Source organism: Phlebotomus papatasi, chromosome 1 (genome assembly GCF_024763615.1).
Source record: "Phlebotomus papatasi isolate M1 chromosome 1, Ppap_2.1, whole genome shotgun sequence".
NCBI lineage: Eukaryota > Metazoa > Arthropoda > Insecta > Diptera > Psychodidae > Phlebotomus > Phlebotomus papatasi.
In genome coordinates, this window is record NC_077222.1 from 107811627 (window position 1) to 107835993 (window position 24367).

At 38.6% G+C, this 24367-nt stretch overlaps 1 protein-coding gene across 1 annotated transcript in view; it reads right to left on the reverse strand.

Annotated features, from left to right (window-relative positions):
• Positions 1 to 24365, reverse strand: part of LOC129809946 (E3 SUMO-protein ligase RanBP2-like) — a 38102-nt gene extending 13737 nt beyond the window's left edge. The window contains exons 1-9 of the mRNA XM_055860111.1: positions 24147 to 24365; positions 23839 to 24064; positions 21754 to 23769; positions 16014 to 19030; positions 11539 to 11920; positions 10188 to 11465; positions 6896 to 7204; positions 4752 to 5758; positions 237 to 482 (exon numbers count right to left, since the gene is read on the reverse strand). Of these exons, the coding sequence (XP_055716086.1) occupies positions 237 to 482; positions 4752 to 5758; positions 6896 to 7204; positions 10188 to 11465; positions 11539 to 11920; positions 16014 to 19030; positions 21754 to 23769; positions 23839 to 24064; positions 24147 to 24218 (8553 nt within the window). The 5' untranslated portion in view covers positions 24219 to 24365. The remainder of the gene's footprint in view (positions 1 to 236; positions 483 to 4751; positions 5759 to 6895; positions 7205 to 10187; positions 11466 to 11538; positions 11921 to 16013; positions 19031 to 21753; positions 23770 to 23838; positions 24065 to 24146) is intronic.
• Positions 24366 to 24367: the final 2 nt, after the last annotated feature.

Below are 24367 nucleotides of genomic sequence, written 5' to 3' on the forward strand. Positions count from 1 at the left end.
TGATCCAGCAAATAAGCCTCCGTTTCAGCCCAAGGAGCATGAACGTGGCATCAAAAGAAGTCACGAGAAAGAGAGACACGGAGCAGAAAAAAACCCTCTCTGTGAGTGGTTTTGTGTAGGAGTTTGAGAAAAAAAATGCACATGGACAAGGTATATTATTAAAAGAAAAAAAAAGATATCATTCCACCTACTACAGCAGCTAGACAGAATAAAAAAAAATAAAAGAGAAATCTCACCTTCGGCAGCTGCGTCATTCGATTCCAGGCAAACATGAGGAGTGTCGACAATTGATCCACAGATAAATTGCTACTGGAAGACATTTCAGTCAATTGTACACACTCTGGACATACCCAGGCTTCCGGACTCGGAGCACCCGTCTGGGCTACTTTCACGCATTTGCTGTGATACGATCTGACACACTGGCAGCACGACAGATTAACTGTGTCACCGTGGCATCGCCAGCAGAAGTAGTCTGCATTCTCCTACAAAGCAAATCCACAAAATACCCACGGTTTAGGTCAGATAAGCCACTGGAAGTTGTGATTCTCTCAAGTTTTTTTTAGTTCCATTTTTAGTGGAACTTTGAGGGACAGGGGAATTTTATCTGACCATATCTAGGCGAAAATTTTGAAGAGTCGGATGATAGAATTATCCTATCACACGATCTTCTTTATTATGTTTTTTTAAATTAATTTGAATTTGACGAAAAGTTCCATTATAAGAAATGTGAGGTACAGAACTAGCATGAAAAGCCTAGATCAGCTCATTTCAGGCGATATTACTATCGTAAACGTAAATGTTTCGTATCAGGAAAGTTATGTTTTGTGGATACCAGTGAATGTTAATCCTCATTTGTAGTGTGTCAGGAACTGACTAGGCTTGAACTAGCTTAGTCGTCTCTGGACTTTAGTCGTAAGTGTGTCTAGGGCATAAGGCTTATGCTCTAGACACACTTACGACTTAAGCCGAGAGACAATTTAGTGGAAAATAATGGAAATGAAGTTTAACCACTATTTGAATTATAATTATGTTAAGCCGTCTCTCGGCTAATCCTCAGGTCTGTCAAGGTCCTTAGATATATATGGCTTAACTGCTCTAATTATTTATCAATCACGATTTTTTGGAAAAATTTGACTCAGGATTGGATTATTAAAGATAAATTATCTATCAGGTTCTCAAAAAGCAATGAATTACTAGCTATTCATGACTTAAGACATTCGGGAACTGGGTTAAGCCTCTAGTCCAGGCCTGAGCTAAAAGAAGAGCCGAAGTGAATTTGGTGGTGCCTGTTGGCATTCTTCGAAATGCCGCAAAAATTCACGTAGAGAAAATGAGAGGTTTTTTAATGTGAAAATTGTTTAATTCCTTACAGTTAAGTCATTTTCACAAGAAAATCCTTTTAATAATTTTGTTGAATACAGTTATTTGAGTTAATTGTGAATAATTGCCGATATTACAACAAAAATATTGGGATGAAATTTTAAGCTGGAAGACTCATATTCTTTTGAGCTGTCCCAAAATTCAGGATAAGTTTGAGAAAAACCCTTTTGCACAACTCTATTTTGGTTAATAAGGAATGCAAAAGTACATATTACAAGAAAGGACACGACCTGCTAATAAGGATAAAATAGAGAAGAAAATATTTTGTCGCATTTCAGAGATTTTTTGCAACCGCAGCGCCGCCAGACGTTTGTCAAGTGAGTTATTTGTGTCTCTATTTCTCTCTCTCACAGTTGAATTTCGCGCGATTTAAGAACTTTCCATTTGAAGTGATATTTGCATCTAATTTCTTTGTATTTCTGCAAGATTCAAGTAAAAGGATGTGTACTGAACAGCTATCCGTCGTCCGACAAAGATATCATGAAGAAAATTTCTTTCTTTATGAGTTTTTATGTCTGTTATGTCTTTTGGGCGCAAAAATATTTATCATGGCACCGTGAATGAGCGGGATTAGTGTTACAAGTATGGCTATCTGTAATTTCCATTAAAATTATCAACACAAAATTTCCGATATTACACGACTTTTAACGAGCACAGGTCTGCTCTAGTCTGAAGACCGCTTAAGGTAAAATGGGGTAATTTGGAATTCTATAAGATGTCTTCACTATTTTAGATGGGCAAAGAGAAAAAGAAGACGACGAAATAGAAGGAAAAGAAGAGCAAGAAGAAAATGAACAGCTTTTCTTGGCGCTTTTTTTTCTTTTGCACATCTAAAACTTCTAAAACAGAGTGGTGAAATTTAATTTCAAATTAGAAATGGTTCTTTTAATTTTCTTTTTAGAATAGACAAAAATCCTGTTCGTTCGGATGATTACAAAGTAAAAGGATGGTTAAATCTAGGATATATTTTTGCAGGGGTCCGAAAAATTTCTGAACTATGATATTTTCTTATTATTGGATTACGTAGGTCACACAGACTAATAAAAACACCATATTTTTTTGACATAGGGTAAGTGTATCAAATTTCGGACTGCTTGTAATTCTAGGCACTTTTTTGTTCCTTAAATTTCCGAAAATTTTTGGGTTTTGCATACTCTAGGGATTGTACAATGAAAAAAAAACAACAAAAAAATGCCGCTTTGACAAACGAGATGATGTGAAAAAGACATTCGAAGAATGCCGGAAGGGCAAAGAACTATGAGAACGAAGATGGCCGAAATAGGCCACCAAAGCTATCGGTCTAGTCGATAATAGAAATGTGTAAGTCGCTTAAGAAAAATAGTAGAAAATTCACATTATTCGAAGGCATGAACGTTCGAATGGAGAGTACTTTCCCCTATATGCCATCTGCATCATAAACAAAAGAAATGCTTCCTGCTTTAAATAAAAAATAAAAAAAGAAAACTATCAAGAAGACTAATGGCCTCTACACATTGGGAACAATTTTCGTCAAAAATTGCATTTTTGACAGAATTTCGACGTTTCTGCTTACAGCGCTGCAGGCAATTTCCTTCAAAAAAGCAATTTTTGACAAGAATTGTTCCCAATGTGTAGACACCTTAAGGTGTCATAAATTTAATTTTCAAATGGTCATGTCTCCGGTTCTAATTGTCAAAGTTTGAAAAAAATGGTGTTTTCGAAAGGAGACATCCCGATGTCGTGAAAGCACAAGGAATTACAAAAATTAAATTGAATGCTGGCACGTTTGGAAGCAGAACACTTTTCCCTATTTTCCCTTCTATTTTTTTTTGAAGTTTGCTTTAAAAAGAATTGGTAAAAATTGTTTATCGCAAATTTGTGAAAAAAAAAATTGGCAAGTAAATGTGCCTTTTTTAGTTCTTTTTAGACCATTTAAGACTTTATTGTGATTTTTTGCAAGTGTTTTAATTTATTTGGAATGTGTCTTGGTTTAACTCTTTTTACGTTTTTGAACCAAATCGGTTAATTCTGATGATAGTTCAAGAAATTTACTAAAATTAGTATTTTTAAAAATAATAACAGTGACCAGAAAGCACTGTAGAATAGTTTAGTTGTTGTAATCTTTACTTTAAATTAAAACCAAATACGAGCTTGAGACCTAATGGTGTCTACAGACTAGAATCGGGTTTCGTCAAAAATGCCTTTTTAAAAAAAAATTGACGTTTTTGCTTGGTAGAGAAAATTTTTTAAAAAAAAAAAATTTTTTTTAATTGCTTCAAGTGTAGCGACCTTGGAGTTATCGTATCACACTAGAAAATTTCACATTAAAGTGAAAAGTTGCTCATTAAAACTTCTAGAACCACTCGAAATCGCTGATTTAGTTAGGACACATTGCTAGGACATATTGTGCGCGATAAATAGTAGGTATAGCATTACTTTTTATCACAATTTGATTACGAATAAATTGATGAGAAAATTGTGGCACAGAAACAACCCGAATGACTGCAATAAAGTAGTTACCTAATGAAAATGTAATGAGCAAATTTTGCTCATTTTGCTCAATTCTCATTAATTTGCTCATTTATTATCAACCGTATTTATGCTATTTTAATCTATTTAAAACAATTTTTGTGACTCGAGTCCACTTTTTTATCACTAAATAAATCGATTTCTAAAAGCTCTTGACGAAAATTGCACATTAGGACACATATCTGCAAGAATTAATGTGAAGCACATTAAAATTTTAATGTGAAATTCTCTAGTGTGATACCACGGTAATGTTTAGCAATGTGACTTTACTTCTCTAAATTCTCACTAAACAAGATTTTGGGGAAGAATTGAACTTAGAACTGGTTATTAGGGACAAATGATCAAATAAGATATTGAAAAAAACATTAAAATTTTATTTTTAGGATATCATGATCTTCATGAACTGGGCTAATCCATCTAAAATCCATGTAATACTGGTTTCAGACTGAAGGTTTAACCGTGTTCCCGAAGGAATTTAAACCTTTGATCTCAATCCTGTAAAATCCGCTATAAATTACTGGTTCTATTTTGCAATGTCAATATTTCACAAAATTCACCAATTAAAATTTTATTTAAAATACGCATTAAATGGTTCCAAATCTCAAATTAAATATTCCGATGGAAATAGAGAACAGTTCAAGAATTTTTTTTGTGATCAATGAATATGAACATTATGCAACCTTGATAATTAAATCTGAAACTGTTTATGTTTCAAGTGTTGCAAATATAGAATGAATATTTTTAGATTTCTCGATTTCAGGATGAAACCTTAAGATTACGCTTTCAGAAGCTGTGATTTTTTTGTGTGGTCAAATTTCAGAAGGGGAATAAAAAAGAAATTGAAGAAAATGAGATTGTTTTACCTTTGGGGGCTTCTGCAGGTTGGAAATCTTGACAAAGGGAATTGAATCGGCACTTTCACTGGTACTCTTGAGACTCTTTGTTTCATTGCTCTCATTCTCGGAATTGTCCGACATTTCGTCCATTTCCTTCTCATCTTCCTCCATTTCTTCATCTTCCTCTGCCTCTTCGTCTTCCTGCTGCTCTCGCTGAATGCGATTGAGAAATTTCTGCTGCTTCAGGGTGAATTCGGCATTTTGTGATCGCATGTTGGATCTTTTGTGCGTAGTCACGTCTTCTGTGGCATTGCTCGTGGACTTTCGGAGGAAGTTTAGTCGGAGTTCTGAAGAAGTATCTCCCATTACGGACATACTACGGCCACGTTGTTGCCTCTGGGCCCCCCGGGGGCTATGGGACTTACGGGACTTTCGTGCCCGGGCATGATTGCCGTCTGTCATGAAGTCTGAGAGGACTTTGGATGCCTTCATCATCTTCTGCAGCTGCTTCATTTCACGCTTGATTTTTGTCTTGGAGGCGGCATTTTCACCATCTGCCCCTTCTTCGGGGGTCTCCTCGTCATCCTCCTCCTCTGGCTCTTGCTTCTCCGTCTTGGCTGCTGCGCATTTGTCGACAGGTGGTGCGACAGGTGCATCTGTAGCCTCAAATTTCGGCAGTAACTTTACAAGCACCATTTTATTGTTCTTAGCCGAAGTGGCATTCTCACTAGTGGCTACTCCTCTATCACTAGCCACTTCCCGCCTCTTGATGGCATACGTTTTGACCTCCATGGGAGTCTTTACGGCAAATTTCTTTGACACTTTGTCATCATCTTCGTTGTCAACTTTCACCTTAATCTCACTCGGATACTCAATATCCATATCCTCAATGACTGAGGCCTCTTCGACCACCTCATTCGCCCCCATATCCTCAGTGATGACCTCCTGCTCCATGTCCACTATATCGTGGCCGGAAATAAGGGAGTGTATGGTGCCATCGCTGAGTAATTGTGCTACTCCGTCCGGATGGGACATTTATGTTGAAATATCACACCCTGAAACCCCAAAAGAGAAAAGAATACACCCATGAAGCACATCGCAGAGTCGCAGACGACAAAGACCGTTTTTGCGTTCTTCTCTTGGCCATAACGCTCGGGGCCAATGACCAATGGACCTAAAGGAATCATCGCGCGTTTGGAATTTTTGCGGAATTTATGCATTTACAGTTTATCTAGGGCTATGGAATGAACTTCCCAGTTAGCTGCCATTGTGACTGGGACAAGACAACGCCAAAAATTCCACTCGTGAATTGCATGAAGCACAAAATCCCAGACCCAGCCAGATCCCAGCTTTCACTCAATCACACATGACTTTTCCCCCGTTTATGCCCCAAGTATCCATTCCAGTTGGCCCTGTAGCTGACCTCTGTGATATCTCCCGTTGATTTCACCCAAAATTCCCCACCATGGATGATGCTGGAACTGAGAAAATCCATCTGTCGGGGCACATACTTCAACGGAGGACACCTCATTGTTCCCCTCGATTCCTACCCATCTCACACACAATCCACGCACTCCAGACGCCCATGGCATGCACTAAAACAATCTGAACATATTAGGGATGCGATTGCAATCAACAACTGGACTCACCTGTTTGCGAGAAACACAGAAATTAGCTCAAATTGTGCACCAAACCGATAAACTTGCCCAAAACGACCCGACATCGCCATTAATGTTGCATTTTTTGTCTCACGCCACCCAGCGCCATCTACAATTGCGCACCTCGCGCCATCTCGATGGAATCCTCGAAGGCTGCTCCAGCTTCCTCCAAATCTCCCTCAAACCTCTCAAAAAACCCTCACCAAACAAAAAAAACCAAAACTAATAATTCTTAAGAAGCAATTTTACTCTCTAACAGAAATTGGTAATGTGTTGAATCCAAAAAGTGGTGAAATACTAAAAAAAAAAATAGTTTTACAGAACGCTCTCTGGCCAACTTCAAAGCCTCCAAAGAAACTTCCAAAAACTCTCCATCCAACTTCTTCCTTTTTTCTTTTTTACTTCAGGAGCGTTCAGGACATTGAAAATAAACTAAAAAAAACAATACAATATAAACTAAACTTCACCATTTGAATTTAGTGTTGATTCATCTGGCTACAATTTTTTTTTTTCAGTCATCTTCGGGCTCGAGATCACCTCCCTTCTCCTTCAACTTCTTAATGCATTCCTGGACAAGATTCTCAAACCTCGTGGCTATGTCAGTGTTCTTGAAACGCACTGCCAAATTTTCCGTCTGAGGTGTCTCTTCGGCATAATTCATCGCTGCCCAGCAAAAGGATTTGCCCGTCTTATTCATCGGGGCAATCTTGAAATCAGACGTGATGGCATGATTCAGCACCAATTTATGGATCTGCTCACGACGCAGCACAAAGCGGTAAGTGCCCTTGACCGGATGATGCAGCAGTTTGAATTCCCCGACACCTGCATTGTACAAATAAAAATAACAAATAAATACGATTTTCCTGGAAAATGAGGAAAATATTAAAAAAAAAATTGCGACGAAGAATTTGTAGATTTTAGTTTTTCTTATCGTATCCTAGAACCAGAGAAACTACAATTTCCGTCTGACAAAAATATCCGTTACATTTGAAAGGTTTTTTCTGTTGAAATTGAAGTGTTTCCAAGTTTCTGAATCTAAAGTTTCTAATTCTAAAATTATTTTCAAAGAAAAAAAAATAAAACTGATTATTTCGCTCCTTGGAAATTACAAGGGGCCAACTCACGTTTTGGCGATTTTGAGGTTTTAATGCACTCAGACAGAGAATTTAATAAAATTTCAGATGATATGACTCAATAAATTTCGTTATTAGAAAAGTTTTTCAAAATTTTCCTGTTTATGATTTCTTGCGGAGTTTTGTTTGAAGTCAAGGGGCACAAAATAGATTTATCGTTCAATTTTTTGTGAAACAAGGGACTAACTCAAGCAATTTGATCCCGTGTCATTCTATTTTCATGAAAATTTGCACATCATTTAGAATGACAAAGAGCTAACTCATAAAAAAACTTATTTTGAAAGGTAAAAATATGTATGTTTCGATGTTTATAATAATGCTCATACAAATAGAAAAGAATTAAATTGTTTTTATTAACATACTTAATTGAGATAATTATTTATACAAAGTTGAATCTTTCATGCTGTCTCCTGAAAAATGGCTCAGATTGAGTTGGCCCCTTGTAATTTCCAAGGAGCGATTTGATAAAAAATACCGATTTTTTTAAGAGACCAAACGGTTTGAGATACCGAATCCGGGTTTTAGGTGACCTCTCACAGTTGACATTGACTTCTCTTTGTTTTATGGGTTATACCCTCTAAAAAGGTTTTTCACTGACATTTTTTTTTAATTTTCAAGGGGAATCCTTCGTTTTCTACTAGAAAGTATTTCTTTTATATTTTTTTTAATAAATAAAAAACAATGGCATTTAAAAACAAATCAATGTGGATTTTTCACAAAAAATACGAAAAACTTTTAGTTGCCTTCAGGAAAACATTTCTTTACGAAAATTATTTTTTTTTGCAAAAAAAGCTTTAAAAAACTGCAAGAAAATGACCTTTTGCACGAGGATTTTTAATTTTCTGCTAGAAAATGTTGTATTTTTCCAAAAAGATCTTTAATATTCTGCATTAAAGTATCATTTATCAGGGAATTTAATTTTCTGCTAGAAAATGCCATTTCCCAAGGGGATTTCTATTTTTTTTAGATAGAAATTTAATGTATTTTTTGACAAGCATCTTCATTAATCTGCAAGAAATTACTGTTCAGCAGTGTAGCCTAATTTTCTGCTGGAAAATATAATTTCTTGGGAGGACTTCTATATTTTACCTAGAAATTGAACGTATTTTAACGAGGAAATTTAATAATCTGCAAGAAAACATCGTATTTGTCACGAATCTCTTAAATATTTTGCAAGAATATCGTATTTGTCAAGGTTAGATTTCTGCAAGAAAATATCGTTTACAAGGTAGACTATAATTTTCTGCTAGAAAATATAATACTTTCGCAAGAATCTTATATATTCTACAACGAGTTATCGTTAATCAAGAGAAGTTTTAATTTTCTGTTAGAAAATGTATTCTTTCACAAGGATTTTTATTATTCTGCAAGAAAATATCGTTAATCAGGTGAGCTTAATTTTTTATTAGAAATTTGCATTTTTTGGTTAGGATCTTAAATATTCTGTAATATCGTATTTTTCACAAATGACAGATTTCAGCTGGAAAATGTCGTAGCTTTATACGAGAATTCTGCAAGAAAATACCATTTATCAGGAGAATCTAATTTTCTGCTAGAAAATACAATTTCTTAGAAGGACTTCTATTTTCTAGTTAGAAATTTAGAGTATTTTCATGAGGATTTTCGACAGTGATGGATTTCTGCTAGAATATATAGTAGTTTCTTACAAGGATCTTAAATACTCCTCAAGAAAATATCGTTTATTCAGAGAACATTTAATTTTCTGCTAGAAAACATCGTATCTTCACGAAGATTGCGAATCTTCTGCAAGAAAATATTGTCTTTCAGGAAGATTTTTAATTTTCTACAAGAAAACATAGTTTCTGAGTAGGATTTCTATTTTTTTTTGCTAGAAATTTAACGTATTTTCACGAAGATCTTTAATAATTTGCAAGAAAATTTTCATATTTTTTGCTCAAAAATATCGAGGATCTTAAATATTCCGCTATCATGCAAGAAAATATCGTTGATCAGGAGAGCTTAATTTTCTGCTAGAAAATTGCGTATTTTCAAGAGGATTTTAAATATTCTGCAAATATCGCATTTCTCAATAGGGATAAATTTCTGCTTGGAAATATTATGATGATACTATTCTGCAAGAAAATATCGTTTATTGGACGACATTTAATTTTCTGCTAGAAAATATATTCATAAAGATTTAATATTTTCTGCAAGAAAATCCTGTTCATCAGAATTTTTTATCTGCTAGAAAATATCGTTTATAGGATAACATTTAATTTTCTGCTAGAAAATATCATTCTTCATAAAGATTTCATATTTTTTTTACTAGAAAATAGTTCTTAGGACATTTTATTTTCTGTTAGAAAAAAAAATGCTAGCAAATGTTGTTTCTGATCGTTCTCCGTGATGACCTCAAATTTTCCCCAAAAAATAGTTTTTTTTCAAGTCTTTAATCTACTGCTAGAAGATATATCTCAAGATTTTTAATTTTTTGCTAGAAAAAAATATTTTTTTTACGGAGATTTCAATTTTCTGCTAGAAAATATCATTAATATCATCTCAAGTTATTTTTTTAGAAAGAATTTCAAATTTTTCTGCAAGAAAACCATTTTTGAGGATTTTCTAACTTCTGCGAGAAATATTTTACGAATTTTTCAAAAAAGGCTCAAAAAGTTTTCAAAGAAAAACAATTTCAGGGATTTTTTTCTTACCTCTTTCCTTCCATTCCTTGGCTGTGGAATCAAAGCGATAGAGATGAGATCTCTCGCTGAACATAATAGTCTCTTCTTCCTCTCCCGTTGACACCTTTATCTCATCCGGAAGGGCAATGACTGGTTCATAGTGAGGATCATATGAAGCATCATCGTGTCCTGTGCCATTTTCTTCACCCTCCTTCGCTGCAGGCTTCCCGAAATGGCTGAAATCCTCCGTGTGGGACAATCCGAAGAAGCCCATCTTCCCTCCGGTCGACTCGGCTGTCTTGAAAGCATTCCCGCCTTCCTTTGCGAGAGTTGCAAAAGACAGATTTTCATCCATCTTCAGAATATCCTTTCCCACTTCAGGCTCCTTCTTGTCCGGACTCTGAATTGTGCTAGCCAGCTGAGCAAAACTGAATCCTGTGGCTGGTGAATCAGTTTTTGCCGCCGTTGTTGAATCATTTTTCTGATCAGATTTCTCATCAGTTTTCTGCCCAAACACCGTTGCTCCTCCGAAAATGCTCATTCCTGTGCCCAGTTTTGCCTCAAATGGCTTCTCTAGGGTCTTAGCAGCTGCTGCAAAGCTGAATGTTGACTTTGATCCTGTTCCTCCAAAAATACTTCCACTCTCCGTGGACACTGTCACAGTTGGCGTTTGGAAGGTGAAAGGAGTTTCGGCTGAAGTTGTAGAATTCCCACCAAATATCGAAGATCCCTTGTCACTTCCAAATGAAAATGTTGATCCTCCAAAAATATTCTCTCCAGACACTCCAAAGATATTCTTCTGTGTCTCAATTGTTGGAGCTGCGAAGGGAGAAGCTGTTGTTGTGGCAGTGACCACAGTACTTGGAGTTGAAGTTGTTGTCTTGGTATCGGCAAATGTTAGAGCAAATATCGATGATCCCGTTCCAAAGGAAAAACTCTTAGCTCCGCCAAAGAAGAAAGATTGTGTTGTAACTGGAACTTTTTCAGCACTCTTCGATTCAAACAGATTCTTAGTCACGGCATCTCGGGACTTCTCAAAGAAACTCTTGGACTTCATCAAACCCGATGGAATGTCGGGCATTTTGAGTGGAATGGGCTTATCATCAACTAAATCCCCATTGATATTCTCAACAGAAGCAAAGACAAAATCATCAGAATTGCATCCACGACATCCACTGCAATCTGCCTTGGTCTTGTAATCAAAGAATCTCTCCGGAAGCTTCAATTTAACCCTCAATTTCTCATCCGCCTCACTTTCCCCAGACAATCTCCCATTGACCTTAACTTCTGAATTTTTCACATCTCCACCTGAAATCCCCCCGCAAAGGAAAATCACATCCAAAAAACTGTTCAAAAGAAAACAATTAAATCTCTCACTTACCATTTGGCAGAGTTCCCGCAGAACTTCCACTGAGAGCCTCATGAACAGCTTCCAAAAATTCTTTAGCAATATCAGACGTCTTGAATCTCAGGCAGAACTGCGTAAGTTCCAATTCTCCCTCACTGAAATCTTTCACAACAAAATGCCACGATTTATCGTCCTTCTTCTCATAATTGACATCCTCAGTCAAACGGTGATTGAGGCAAATCTTAAGAATGGGCTCACGACGCATCAGCACCCTGAGCACTTTCGTTGTCTTATCTCTGAGAATCTTCACATCTCCCGTACCACGTTCCTTCCACTCCTTCTCGGCAAATCTGTACAACTTTGCCCGATGACAATACACAACATCCTCATTCTCCTCGCCAGTCTTCACTTCGACCTACAAACAAGTTTATTTACTAAAACTCCTTCATACCGAGAGGGTGGAAAAGAGTCTTATCCTTGTGTAAAATAATAGATTAGTTCTATAACTGTTTTGAATCACTCAGGCATGTCACAGAACTCAAGACCTTTCCAACAAACCCAAAGTTACTTAAATCGGTTGAGAAATACACTCTTTAGAACTGTTTAACATTTGACCTTGAAGGTCAAAAAAATTATTTTCCAAAAAGAAAGTGTGATGGAAACTTCATAAAACAGAAAGCCCAAAGTCACCTCTGATTCTGATAATAGACAAACACAAAATTGATTTAATATTGGGACCTAGCGGACCTAGTTTATATTTTAGTACGTTATGTAGCAGTTGGGCCGTAAATAAATATATAGTCATTCGAGGAGAGATGGAACACCTTTTTTATATTCAATATTGCGGATACGTTTTGAATGCGAGACCAAGACGAATCTCACTGCTTTATCATTTGAAGACTCTAAATTTAAGATATCAATATTAGAAATACCTAGATGAAAATAGTCACTTCGAAAAATAGGATTTAAAAGAAAGTTGCATTTTGAGGCATTCAAAAAAAGTAAGGGTGAGATGGAACACCCTTAATTTTAGCAAAATATTTATAGTTTATTTTATTAATTTAGAACAGGAGGGAAGTGATTTTAGACATGAACACTATTTCATTGAATTTATTGGAGTTTATTTTATTTTTTCAATATAAATGATTTATTTTGTGAAATATGTGGTTTATATACTTCGATGGCAATTTCGCTAAGTGTATCAAGTCAGTCTTACCAGAAATTTAGGGAAAATAATTTTTAAGATTTACTTGAAAAGATTTTGAAGAACATTGACCAAAATTCACACCGGAAGTGTTGCCAAAACTATTAAGTTCCATCTCTCCTCAACCCCCAAAAACACGTATTCTTATGGCGAAATAAAAATTTTTGCTAATTTTTCAGACATCCAAAAAATTCAATTTAAATTTTCTCGTACAATTTTAAAGGTAGAAAGCTGTAACTTGGGGGTTTTCATTAGAATGTTGAAGGGCACAAATAGACCTAATGAGGTTGAGATCGTGCATAGGGTGTAGGCAGGAGGCAAAGTGTTCCATCTTTCCCACTGTTCCAACTCTCCTTGAATGACTATAATTGAAGTTTGACTTCAATTATTGGTAAAAAAAAGCAATAAAATGCCAAGTCCAAAAAAATATTGTAGACGTACGATAACGTTTCCAAACTTCGTAACTTCGAGAATGATCGATTGAAGTGCTTAGTGCAATTGGTTAAAATCGTATGGAAAGTCAAACGATAATTTTGTTAAAATTTAAATATTTTCTTAAACATCTTTAAAAAAATAAAAGAGAATTATATCCATCAATTTGGCATTATTATTAATGAGATGATATTACAATTATTTGATTATTATTATTTGAGGTCTTGATTTTTAAAAGGCCCTTGAATAAATTAAACATATTGTGGGGCAATAAAAATTAATGGCTAACGCCATTATAAAATTTTGTAAAAAAAACATTGTAAATATTGCTAACAGTGTAAGATGGTCGTGTATGTGAAATATTGTATTATGTCCATTCAGCACATACGTGATCAACTTTCCATACAGCCATTTAGCTCTGCCACTAAAGTTAGTTCGACAGCAAACACCGTTGAGACAAGTTCTGAATTCGGACTCCACAATTCAATTAACAATTTATATAAATAAGTTATAGGCCGGCTTATGAATGAAAAACTGGGGTGGACCCAAAACTATCCGCGAGGAGCTAATCCTAAAGAAGTGTTCAATGCACGACGGTTCGATAAGAAAGGAGAGTTCTTCTTTTTACTGATCGAACTGAAAGAGAGAGCAGTTATATAATTCACTTTTTAAAACTTGTGACACGGCTAGATGCTAAACGGTAAGAGATATCGACTTCCGGTCTTCGACAACCCCCCTTCCCATTATTATTATTAATCGTATCGAGATATTTATTACAAGGTAATCATTTTTACAATGTCATATCCCGTGTTGGAAGAATCTGCGAAGTCCATTGTAGACCGCCCAGGAGCGCCTTCCCGTGTGGTGAATGTTTCTTCCATGCTCCCGGAGTTGTTGGGCGAGGCGGTGCATTTTTATTACGTTATATCACAGTGAAAATATCTTTTTCTAAACATTCAGATCTTTGCACCGGGCGGAACTCGAACTCACAACAGTGAATCGAACCGGGGAATCGATCCGTCCAAGAGCCAACGGTCTTACCTATTGCGCCACTGATTCCCCTCCCCTCCCCATAAGTCAACATTATCTAGCACAGTCTTTTTTTATTTTTTCCCCGACTCAGTCCTATCCATAAAAAAAACATGTTTTTTTTGTTTATTTCGAAAACGGCTCCTACAATTTCTTTCATTTCCGAATATTCGTCCTTGGGTTTAATTGGTCATGTGTCGGTCATAGTACCCGTAAATGATTTACCCTTTTCAGTTTTTTTTTATTTGTTCGAATTTTAAATTTATCAATATTTTAATGGGTAGTAAAGCATGTATACTTGTACTTACACATAGTATGCGAAAAGTTAATATATAGCTCTTTCTCGTGAGTTCGAGCACTCCGCAAAACTGAGACGCTTTGCGATTTATTTATTTCGCGCAGACCTATTCGTTATCGCCTACCCCTATGGGGATAGTACGATTCTGAACCAATTCAGAATTAATATGAAATGGGACCGTTGATATACTGTAACTCTTGAAAATATAAAAACTTCACACGATCACTTCTACGACGATTTAAACGTGAAATCGATTGTCGAAAATTCGGTGTCGAATATTTTGAAATCTCCATTTTCGATTTTGAAGAAATTTTCTGAAGTTGCAAGTAGGAATTTCGGTACATTCATTTTTCTTCTTATACGGGAATGGGATTGCCAGCATCTTTTCATACCCTGTAAAATCAAGGTGCAGAAAGATTCTCACCAGAACACAATTCGAACACTCGATACGCGGATACTCTACTGCTCAATTAATTCGGCCACCATCTCATTTGACCACAAAATCCTAGAAGTTTATGGAGAAATATAAAATGTAGATCGAACACATTTTTGTTTATCTTTTTTCCTTACTTATACTCTTCACTGATCTTTTTCAATTTCAATGTCTTTTGTCCTTTCTCCATCTAGTTCGCGATAAATAGTAGGTATTAGCACTACTTTTTATTACAATTTAATCACGAATAAATTGGTGTGGCGCAGAAACTATACCTGAATGATTACAATATAGTAGTACCTGATGAAAATGTAATGAGCAAATTTTGCTCAATTCTCATTAATTTGCTCATTAATTATCAACCGTATTTATGCTATTTTAAACGATTTAAAATAAACTAAATAAACTAAACGGGAAGACTTTTAACATTACCTGATATAATAAAAGCCCAACAAATTACTCAAATATTTAAAATGAAAAATAAATTAATACGCTCACAAAACAATCTAGAAGAAGTTACGCATAATAGACGTAGAAAAGGAGATATTACAAATATTAAAATTAAAACAACAAAATATGGACAAAAATCAATTAAATACAATTCAATTAAACATTATAATAAATTAATTTCACAATTAAAAAAAGATGAAACATTGTACAATCAGAATATTAAACAAATTTTATTGGATATCCAAGAACGCTAAGGATGTATCTCGTACGGATTGGTCGCACTCAATTTAGAATTAAGGGAAAACTAAAATTTATATAGTCAGTTATAGAATGTATATTCTTTTGACATGAAATAAACATATCTATCTATCTATCTAACTAAATAAAATCTTTTGTGATAAACCAATTGATTTTTAATGTCACATATCAAATTTTAATGTGAAATCCTCTAGTATGATACCACGGTTACTCTTTCGGTCACCACGGACATTTCAAGGTCAAAGGATAAAAAGGCTCTAGAGAGCGTATTTCTCAACCGAATGAGTCTTATTTAGGCTTGTTGGAAAGGTCTTGGAGTTCCTGACAAGCCTGAACCGGTTTCAATAGGTTATGAACCTATTAAGCCCTGGAATTTGCTGAAAGAGAATGCAAGATTCACTTACCTTTTCCGGGAGTGGAATAACTGGTGTGAAGTAGGTGTTATTCTCCTCTTCAACTTCTCCCTCCTCATCTGATCCATCCTTGCCAGGAGTTGTCTTAGTAGGACTCTTGACTTTCCCCGGACTCTTGGGCGTAAACTTGAAATTGAACGTTTCCTTCCCCTGCAGCGACAAATCCGGCTTTTCTGGTGTCTTCTGCACAATTTCCTGATTTGTCGTGGTGCTTTGTGGTGAGTTAAACCCAAATGATGGGACATTGGTGAAAATACCCGTTGCTGCTGGAGGTTTGAAGCCAAAACTGAATGTTGCCGATGGAGCATCAGATGCAGTTGTCGTGGCAGCAACTGTTGCAGCTGGAGTGATTGTGGTAGCTGGCATGCCAAAAGTGAATTTGGTCTGTGTTGTCAGATTTAGTGATTGATTCTTCTTGGGCACTGTATCATCCTTGGGATTGTCACAGGCCACACAGTACAGTGCATCTGCTTGATTGGAAATTAAGCATGCTCTGCACTCCCACGATCCGGCTTTTGGCTTGAATTGGTCTCCAAAGCCCGAAGGGGGATCTGCAGTTGGTTTTGATGGTGTTGGATTGGATGGTGGCATGCCAAAGGAGAATTTTCCATTAGCTGAAAAATCCAGGGCGCCCTTGGAGGGTTCCTTTTTGGCTGCTGTGGGGTCCTTGGGACCTTTGCAAGCGACGCATTCTGTCACATTGGCTGCATTGACTACACAGCATCCTTGACACTCCCACTGACCATCTTTCTTCTTGAAGGCATCGCCAAAGCCTGTCTTGGCTGCAGCTGTTGGTTCTTCGGGTTTCTTTTGTTCGCGGGGACTCTTGATATTGGCCTGAGCCTTGAGGACAGCATTGTGGAAATCACTGCAGATGTCAGCTGTTTTGAATCTGATGGCCAACATTTCGACTTTCACTTCGTTTTCCGAATAATCCTGACCATACCAGGTCAGAGCTGTATCTAGACCTTGCATCTTGGTGAATTTGAGATCTTCAGTGATCAATTGATTGCAGCAGAGTTTGAGAACTTGTTCACGTCTCATCAGAAGTCTCACCTTACTCGAATCATCTTTATTCACAAGCACCTTCATATTCCCAATTCCTCTCTCCTTCCATTCCTTGGTTTCCTTGTCAAATCTCAGGAGTTTAGCTCGATGCTCAAACAGTACAGTCTCATTCTCTTCGCCAGTTTTCACATCAACCAACTTTGGCAGAGGGATAACTGGTTGGAATTGAGCTGTTGACACATACTCATCCTCCTCTCCATCACCAGTTGATCTGTTGAGGGAAGTGTCTCCGTGGGAATCATTGAGGACACTAGGCACCTTCTCACTTCCGCTGGTATTGAAGCCGGTGAACAAATTGCTGAAAGTCTTCTCTGTTTCGCCTCCCTCCTTGGGTTTTCCAAAGGTGAAACCACTGAATGGATTTGGAAGGACTTTCTTATCGCCATCATCTGCCTTCTTGCCCAATCCCGCGCTCGCAGTTGTTGGTATTTGAGGATTTGTCGGGAAACCGGTAAAAGAGAATGAAACAGCCTTTGCTGGAACATTCTTCTGGGAATCTGCAGTTGGCAGCGGTGCATCCTTTACCTTCATTTCAGCCTTGATCTTCTCAAAAATTGCCTTAAATTCCGTCGATGATTCTGTTGTCTTGAATCTCACGTAGAACTTCACGAGACGCAGTATTCCCTGAACCAGATCCGTTGCTGTCCAGCTGTATGATTTATCCTTGTGCTTAATGACACTCATCTCCATTTCTGGAACAATTGCATGATTGGCACAGATTTTATTGCCCTGATCGCGCCTCATGAAGATCCTATACTTCTTCGGATCCTTCTTACTCTGAAAAATCTTCAGATCGCCCAATCCACACTCAATGAGTTCCTTCTCGACGGCATGGAAGAGTTTAGCAGCTCCGGAAAACCGTACAATTTCACCCTCTTCATCTGCTGCCTTCAGGGCTTTCAATTCTGCCTCATCGGAAGCTGCAGCATCCAACTGTGCATCCTCCTGTCCCTTCTGCTGAATGTTTTCCGTATTCGGTGGTGTTATAGCTGACAATTCTGGAACAACTGAACTCTGCTTGATATGCTGCGGAGGAATTGTGACACTGAGAAGAGGAGGAGCTGCAGAGATTGTTGTATGTGTTGGCAGTGGATCAGAACTGGTGATAACTACATTAACCGGAGGAAGTTTCTCCACGGGTGCATTATTGAAGGTGGAATTCCAGGTTTTAACCACAGAATTATTCATATTGTACTGATACTGATCAGCTGTTGTTGTTCCCGTAATAGACGATACTGCTGCAGTTGTCGGCAGTTTTCCCACTCCTCCTGCCAAACTAGCCGTTGGATAGAGGAGTGGAGTTGATTCACTGGCCATCTGTTGTAGCCTCATTGTATCATAGAGCTGAGCCTGCCTCTGCAGAATCTGTGGACTCTGCGGATTCAATCCCAAACTCGCAGCGGCAGTCAATGAAGCCGAATCGGGATACATTGGAACGGTTCCCGGAACTGTCGTTTGGATCTGATGCAGAGACATTGCAGCAGATCGCTGGAGTTGCTGCTGAAGCAGTTGAGCAGCAGTTCCACTGACAGTCGGGCAGTATCCGTACATGGGATAGGGCGTATTGTAGAGTTGCCCGAAATAATCTGTCGGCACGGCTGAGGACATCTCCTGCTGCCTACGAGTCTCCTCATCATCCAGCCGATAGATATCCTCCAGGACACTTGCTGCAGACTCCTTCTGCAACACCTTCGTCTCAACGGTGTCCTGGAGTGTGGCCAGATGTCCCTTTACATCACTCAGCTCCTTCTTCACCTCACTGAAATCCAACTGCAGATTGCTCAGCAGAGTTGTCATTTGCTGTATCAGCTGCAGCTGTTGCGTATTGTCCGTCAGCACTGACCGTCGATGTCGATGGAAACTACTCTCACTTCCATGCAGAGCATCTTCATCCGACAGAAAATCATATTCTGACTCATCGTGCGCACGATTTGAAAACTCTAAAAAAAAGAATATCTAGTCAAGAATGGCTTCTCGCACAGTGTGAAATTGCGATTCAAAAGCAGATTCGATCACGTTCGAAGGTACACAACGCATCCTGCCTGAAGATGTGAATGGAAAATGGGGTAATACGGAGTTCAATCTATCACCCTAAGCCAAATTTCTCCATAACACTGCTTTTTTTGAAATTATAGAACCTGTTCCTTGTTCCTTGTTCAAGATGCCGCGACGGTCGCGGCCTCCCAAAGCTCCCAAATGTTCAGAAAGTGGTGGCCATCAAAGAGAACTATTGCTTCAACCGCGTTCGCTTTTTCCCAGCCCGTAAGGATTTACATTGGACCGAACCCTGTTCCGAACGCGTTTGCTGAACGGTGTTCAAACAGGGAACTTTCGTTGCTAGGTAAATAAAATGACAAACTTTGAGGAAAATTGGAGAACTGAAGGTGCCATCAATTCTTCATTTCATGAGAGTAAACCGTCCACGGCGACTGATGCTCCTTTCAGCACCCATAAAGCCCAAAATAGACACAGGGATTGGCTTAGGAATCAGCCCGAAAATGACTATTAGTGTCGATACACTCACGGATCAGCCGGATCAGCCCAAAATTTGGAAGATCAGGCTGATCTTCTAAATTCACCAGAAGTTTCACGAGTTCCCCTGGTATACAAGCACATAGTAAACAGCACGAGTCTCTAGGTAAGGAAAAAATGGAACACCCAGAATTGAGTCCTGATACGAGACGAATTCAAAGTCATGAGAAATCTTTTTCTGTTTCTGCTCAGCTTTGAACCTGAGACCTCACAGTCATAGAGACACTACTCTATCCCACTCATCCACTTGAGGCTCTAACTAATAAAAGTCTTGTACCCTGGGACGTGAACGACTGAAGGCGTCGTAAAGTACGCAGAGTGAGGAAAACTTTCCTGCAAATCTAAGCCACATGAACTGACCAAGTCATGGATTCCTTGAAAATGATGCCAAGGTTCTAATAGCCTTGGAAGTTATTATTAATCGTGCCGACACTCGTTCTCGTACCAGCCTAGGCGGTACGAGACGAATTCAAAACCGATATGGCATGAGAAATCTTATTCTGCTGCCTTGGAAGTAAAAGGAATAATCCCTAGAAGTGCACTCTTAGAAGGAATCCCTAGCATATTTTTGCTAATCGACTCAGCAAAAATATACAGAAAAAACGCTGTATTTTTTATCTGACTGTGCTCGCTGGGCCTTGTCTGAATGAAAGCAGAGGGCTATTCACCTCTAGAATCATATCTACCGAAAATACGAGGAGCCTAGGGACGACCTAGATCCTCGGGGCTTCCTTGAAAGAGGCTACTGAGTTTTCCCAATCTATATGGAGATATTTCCTGTACTTCTTGCTAAGTTCTCTGCTTGAAATGTTATATCCATATATCACTCTTCGATGTTCTATATAAACTTTTTCCAAAAAAAAAAAAACATCTCGACTGAAGTATGTCCTTAAGTGAAAATTAATTTCATAAGGATTTCTTGGAGAAGACCTATTGAATTTTCCCTCTCTTTGTTGGGAATTCTCTATGAATCTTCAAAGACTTTTCTCTACAAATTTTACCACTTTTACAGGAGTACCCGATGTTCTATATGATTTTTTTTCTAATAAAACATCTCGACTGAAGTAAAGTCTTAAGCGAAAAACTATTTCCTATGATTTTTTCTGATATTTTTAAGAAAATTTTTTTCTATATAACTTTTCTTTAATAAATTCATCTCGACTGCCGTATTAGTTAATTTTTCATACCTGCTCCGCAGGAAATTTGTTAAATATTTCCCCAAGAAATCTTGAGGGAACTTTGGAAAATACGGAAAAACGATTCAAATCCCCAAGGACCTTCTTAAGAAATTTCCACATTTTACCAAGAACATTTCAATACTGATTCCACTTAAATTCCTAGAAAATATTTGGAGAATACTAAGGGAAAATTCTCAAAGTCAACATAGAATGTTCTGTAGAAAAGTTCAGGGAATTCTTTAGAAAATTATCTGAAGAAATTTGCACAAGAAATAATAAAAATTTCTCTAAGAAGTTATTGATCTTTTCGAAGCTGAAAATGGTTTTGGGAAACACCTGCGATCTTCATAGGAAATTTCTACCTCTGAACAAGGCAATTTCTCCAGCGATTTAATCCGTATTCCCATGTGTGGAATCTTCGGGGATTTTTAGGACAAATTTCCATACATAAATAACGAAATGTCTGTCGAAAATCCTAAGGATAATCCGAGGAAACAATCAATGGAAAATTCTCAAGAAATTCTTTGGGAATTTCGTGGGAATTCTAATCAGGAAAATTCGAATGGAATTTTCTGTGATCTCGTTGGGAAATTTCCAGATCCCAGAAGGGTAATTTTCTTCAGCTATTTCCCGCAAATTTCCAATAAGGAAATTCTTTCAGATTTTTGGGGGGAAATTCACCACACAAACATTGATATTTCTGAAGCAAATTCTAAGGAATTCCAGAGGAAATAATCCACAGAAATTTCTCTAGGAATTCCCTAGGAGACTAACGAATTTTCCTCGGCTGAAAATTCATAAAGAATTCCTTGTGATTTACATGGGAAGTGTACGAGAATTTTGGGTGAAAATTCACTGGGACGCTTTTTTTATGAGGAATATTTTGTCAAATATTTGCTGAAAATTGACCTCTTTGTGGCAGTTATGACAAAACTTTGCAAACTTTCACTCACCTCGTTTATCAGAGTAGGACAGCTGCATCTTCCGGACTTCCTCCTGCACCAGTCGCTTGATGTACTTGCTGTCAATTCTGCCACTGTCCACAGATGTCACGGGAGTTGCATCCCTCTGCGGAGTTTTTGCCATTGCCAACTTCTTATTGGCTTCTGACACAAAAAATGCCGCTCCCTCAATTTTTGATTCACTCAGTTCCTCAACGCACTCCTCATAGCGCTCCCGATCCATGTACAGTCTCCCCAGGAAGGTCACTGCATTCGTGGCGAGAACTTCCATCTCTGCATCGTCACTGGGAGTCACCTCAGGCGATGGGGGGTACTTGAAGAGCTTCCTGGTGGACACAACCGTCCCATTTGGGTATCTTTTGAGCTGACGCACGGCATATTTATTGAAGAGTTCCACACGATTCTCTAGGTAATTCCTTTCGGCGGATTTCTTCGTATGGTGTCCCTCGAGGCGATCCTGAAGGGTTTGACCAATTTTCAGGGCAACCATTGCATCCATCCGGGGATTTCCTACGCAACGTAGGACTTCCAGGCCATCCTGGACAGTTGATCGGATTTTTGCTACATCTTCAACGGCCCCATTTGTTGTTATCTTGTATGCAGCACTCCACCAATTGCTCTGTTCGGCTGAGCACATCTTCCAGAGGATATTGGCATATGGGAGAATCCCAGGGAGTCCGGATGGATTCCTCTGGGTGCTGAGTTCCAATTCTCGCCTGGTCTGGATCACAGTGGCATAGAGGAATGTCTCAATGTCCAGTTGATTGAGCGTGGAGGGGGCACAATTGATGAGATTGGACATGGAGAAATTGAGGCAGTCGAATCCAGTGAAGTCACATTCGGAGAGAGTTCTGGACTTCAGTCTCACATAGACTTGATGCTGAAGGGAGGCGGGATTGAGGAGTCCGGAAGTTTTCTCATAGGCTTCAATCTGATTGGTTGTAGGCAGTTCGTAGAGGGGTTCCGTTAGGGAGGCGCAAGTGGTTAGGTAGGATGTGCCAATGGCACCAATTTGATCGCTTCCTTTGAAGAGAAGCTTGAACAAACCCTGCCTCCAGGAGGAATTTGAGCATTTGCCACGGATTTGCATGAGGAGTTCCTCTCTGTCGGCATAGGGAAGCTGTGGGGATTTTTCTGTGGGTTTCTGACGTGCTCGGGGCTCCTGGCAGGCGGAAAGGAGTGTCCGTCCGGCCTGGAGGCACCTGAAGGCACTTCGCATCTGCCACTGATCCAGCAGATGCTTCATCACTTCAGGCACCTGTCGCATGGAATTATCCGGAATCTCAAGGCTCCCACACTGATAGGCATGCAGAAGGAGCACCAAGCTACTCTTCACTGCATCCTGCCACTCGGCATTCCCCGTGAAATCTCGCTTAAACAGCAGCGTGGCTGCGTGCAAACACACCTGACCACGGAAATAGTTCACGAGCTGAATGGCCACTTCAGCCCTCAAATCGATATTTACTTGGGAGAATTGATAGAGAAACTGATCCAATTCAAAGAGAACCCGAGCACATTCACTAACATTTCCCCCCCTGACAGATGCCAGAGCTGAATCAGCTTCGAGATTGAGATAGATCTGCCTCTCGAGGGCATTCAAGTACAGACAGCAGAAGTCTTTGTTCGTGACAGCGGAAGTGGTCTCTGTCTTTTTGTACGTGGACAGAACCATCGCTACGGTATTGTACCACTCCAGGGAATGCAAAAATTGCCCATGGTACTTCACTTCAATATCACTAACATACCTGAATGCCTCGGATACCTTCTTCTTGTCCAGGAATTGCTTCAGCAAACTAATCCGGAGATTCACATCATTCGGCTTCTTTGCAATCTCCTTGATGATGACATCCTCAACCACATGGCTGGAACTGCTCTTGGACATCAATTTGAAGCGCAAATTCATCACAGCGTCATCCTGGATGGATTCATCACGAAGCACGAGATCTTTCCAGAATTTCAATTTGCTGGAAGTGAGGTTAGAATCGTCTGACAGCAGAATTTTGCTCACTGAAAAGAAAATCACAGAAAAACCGTCAAATTCCTGGCCATATTCTCCCTCTATTAGCCCAAAAGTACCTTCCACGACAAGATCTGGCTGATGGGCATCCACCTGAAGGGATTTCTGGTAGGCTTCAAGGGCATTTTCAACTTTTTTCTGCAACATGCAGCACTTTCCCAGAAGTCTATAGGCCGCAGCATTGTCCTTCTTTACGGAAATGTAAGCCGAAACATAGTGCTGGGCACTTGGATATTCTCCAATTTTGTAGTACATCTTTGCCACAGTGTAGCCTCGGAGATTTTTCTGAAAAATTCAATTTTTCTCAGTGATGACTTTCGCAAAAACCACGCCATTTTCCCACTCAGTTGGGGGCAAAAAATCTCACCTCATTGTCAGTGCGTAATTTTGCAAAGGCCGACCGTACATGACGGTCAATATCGTGCTTGGTTGTGAACATTTTCACCAACCCCACTCACTCAACAACAATTTTAGTCACAGAAATTGGTATTTTTCACAGTTCTTGCGCAAATTTGCCAAATAAATTTTCTCCACTGAACTTTTTTCACGGCGTTGCTGCGCTTTTCAATGCGAAGTTAGCTGCGATTG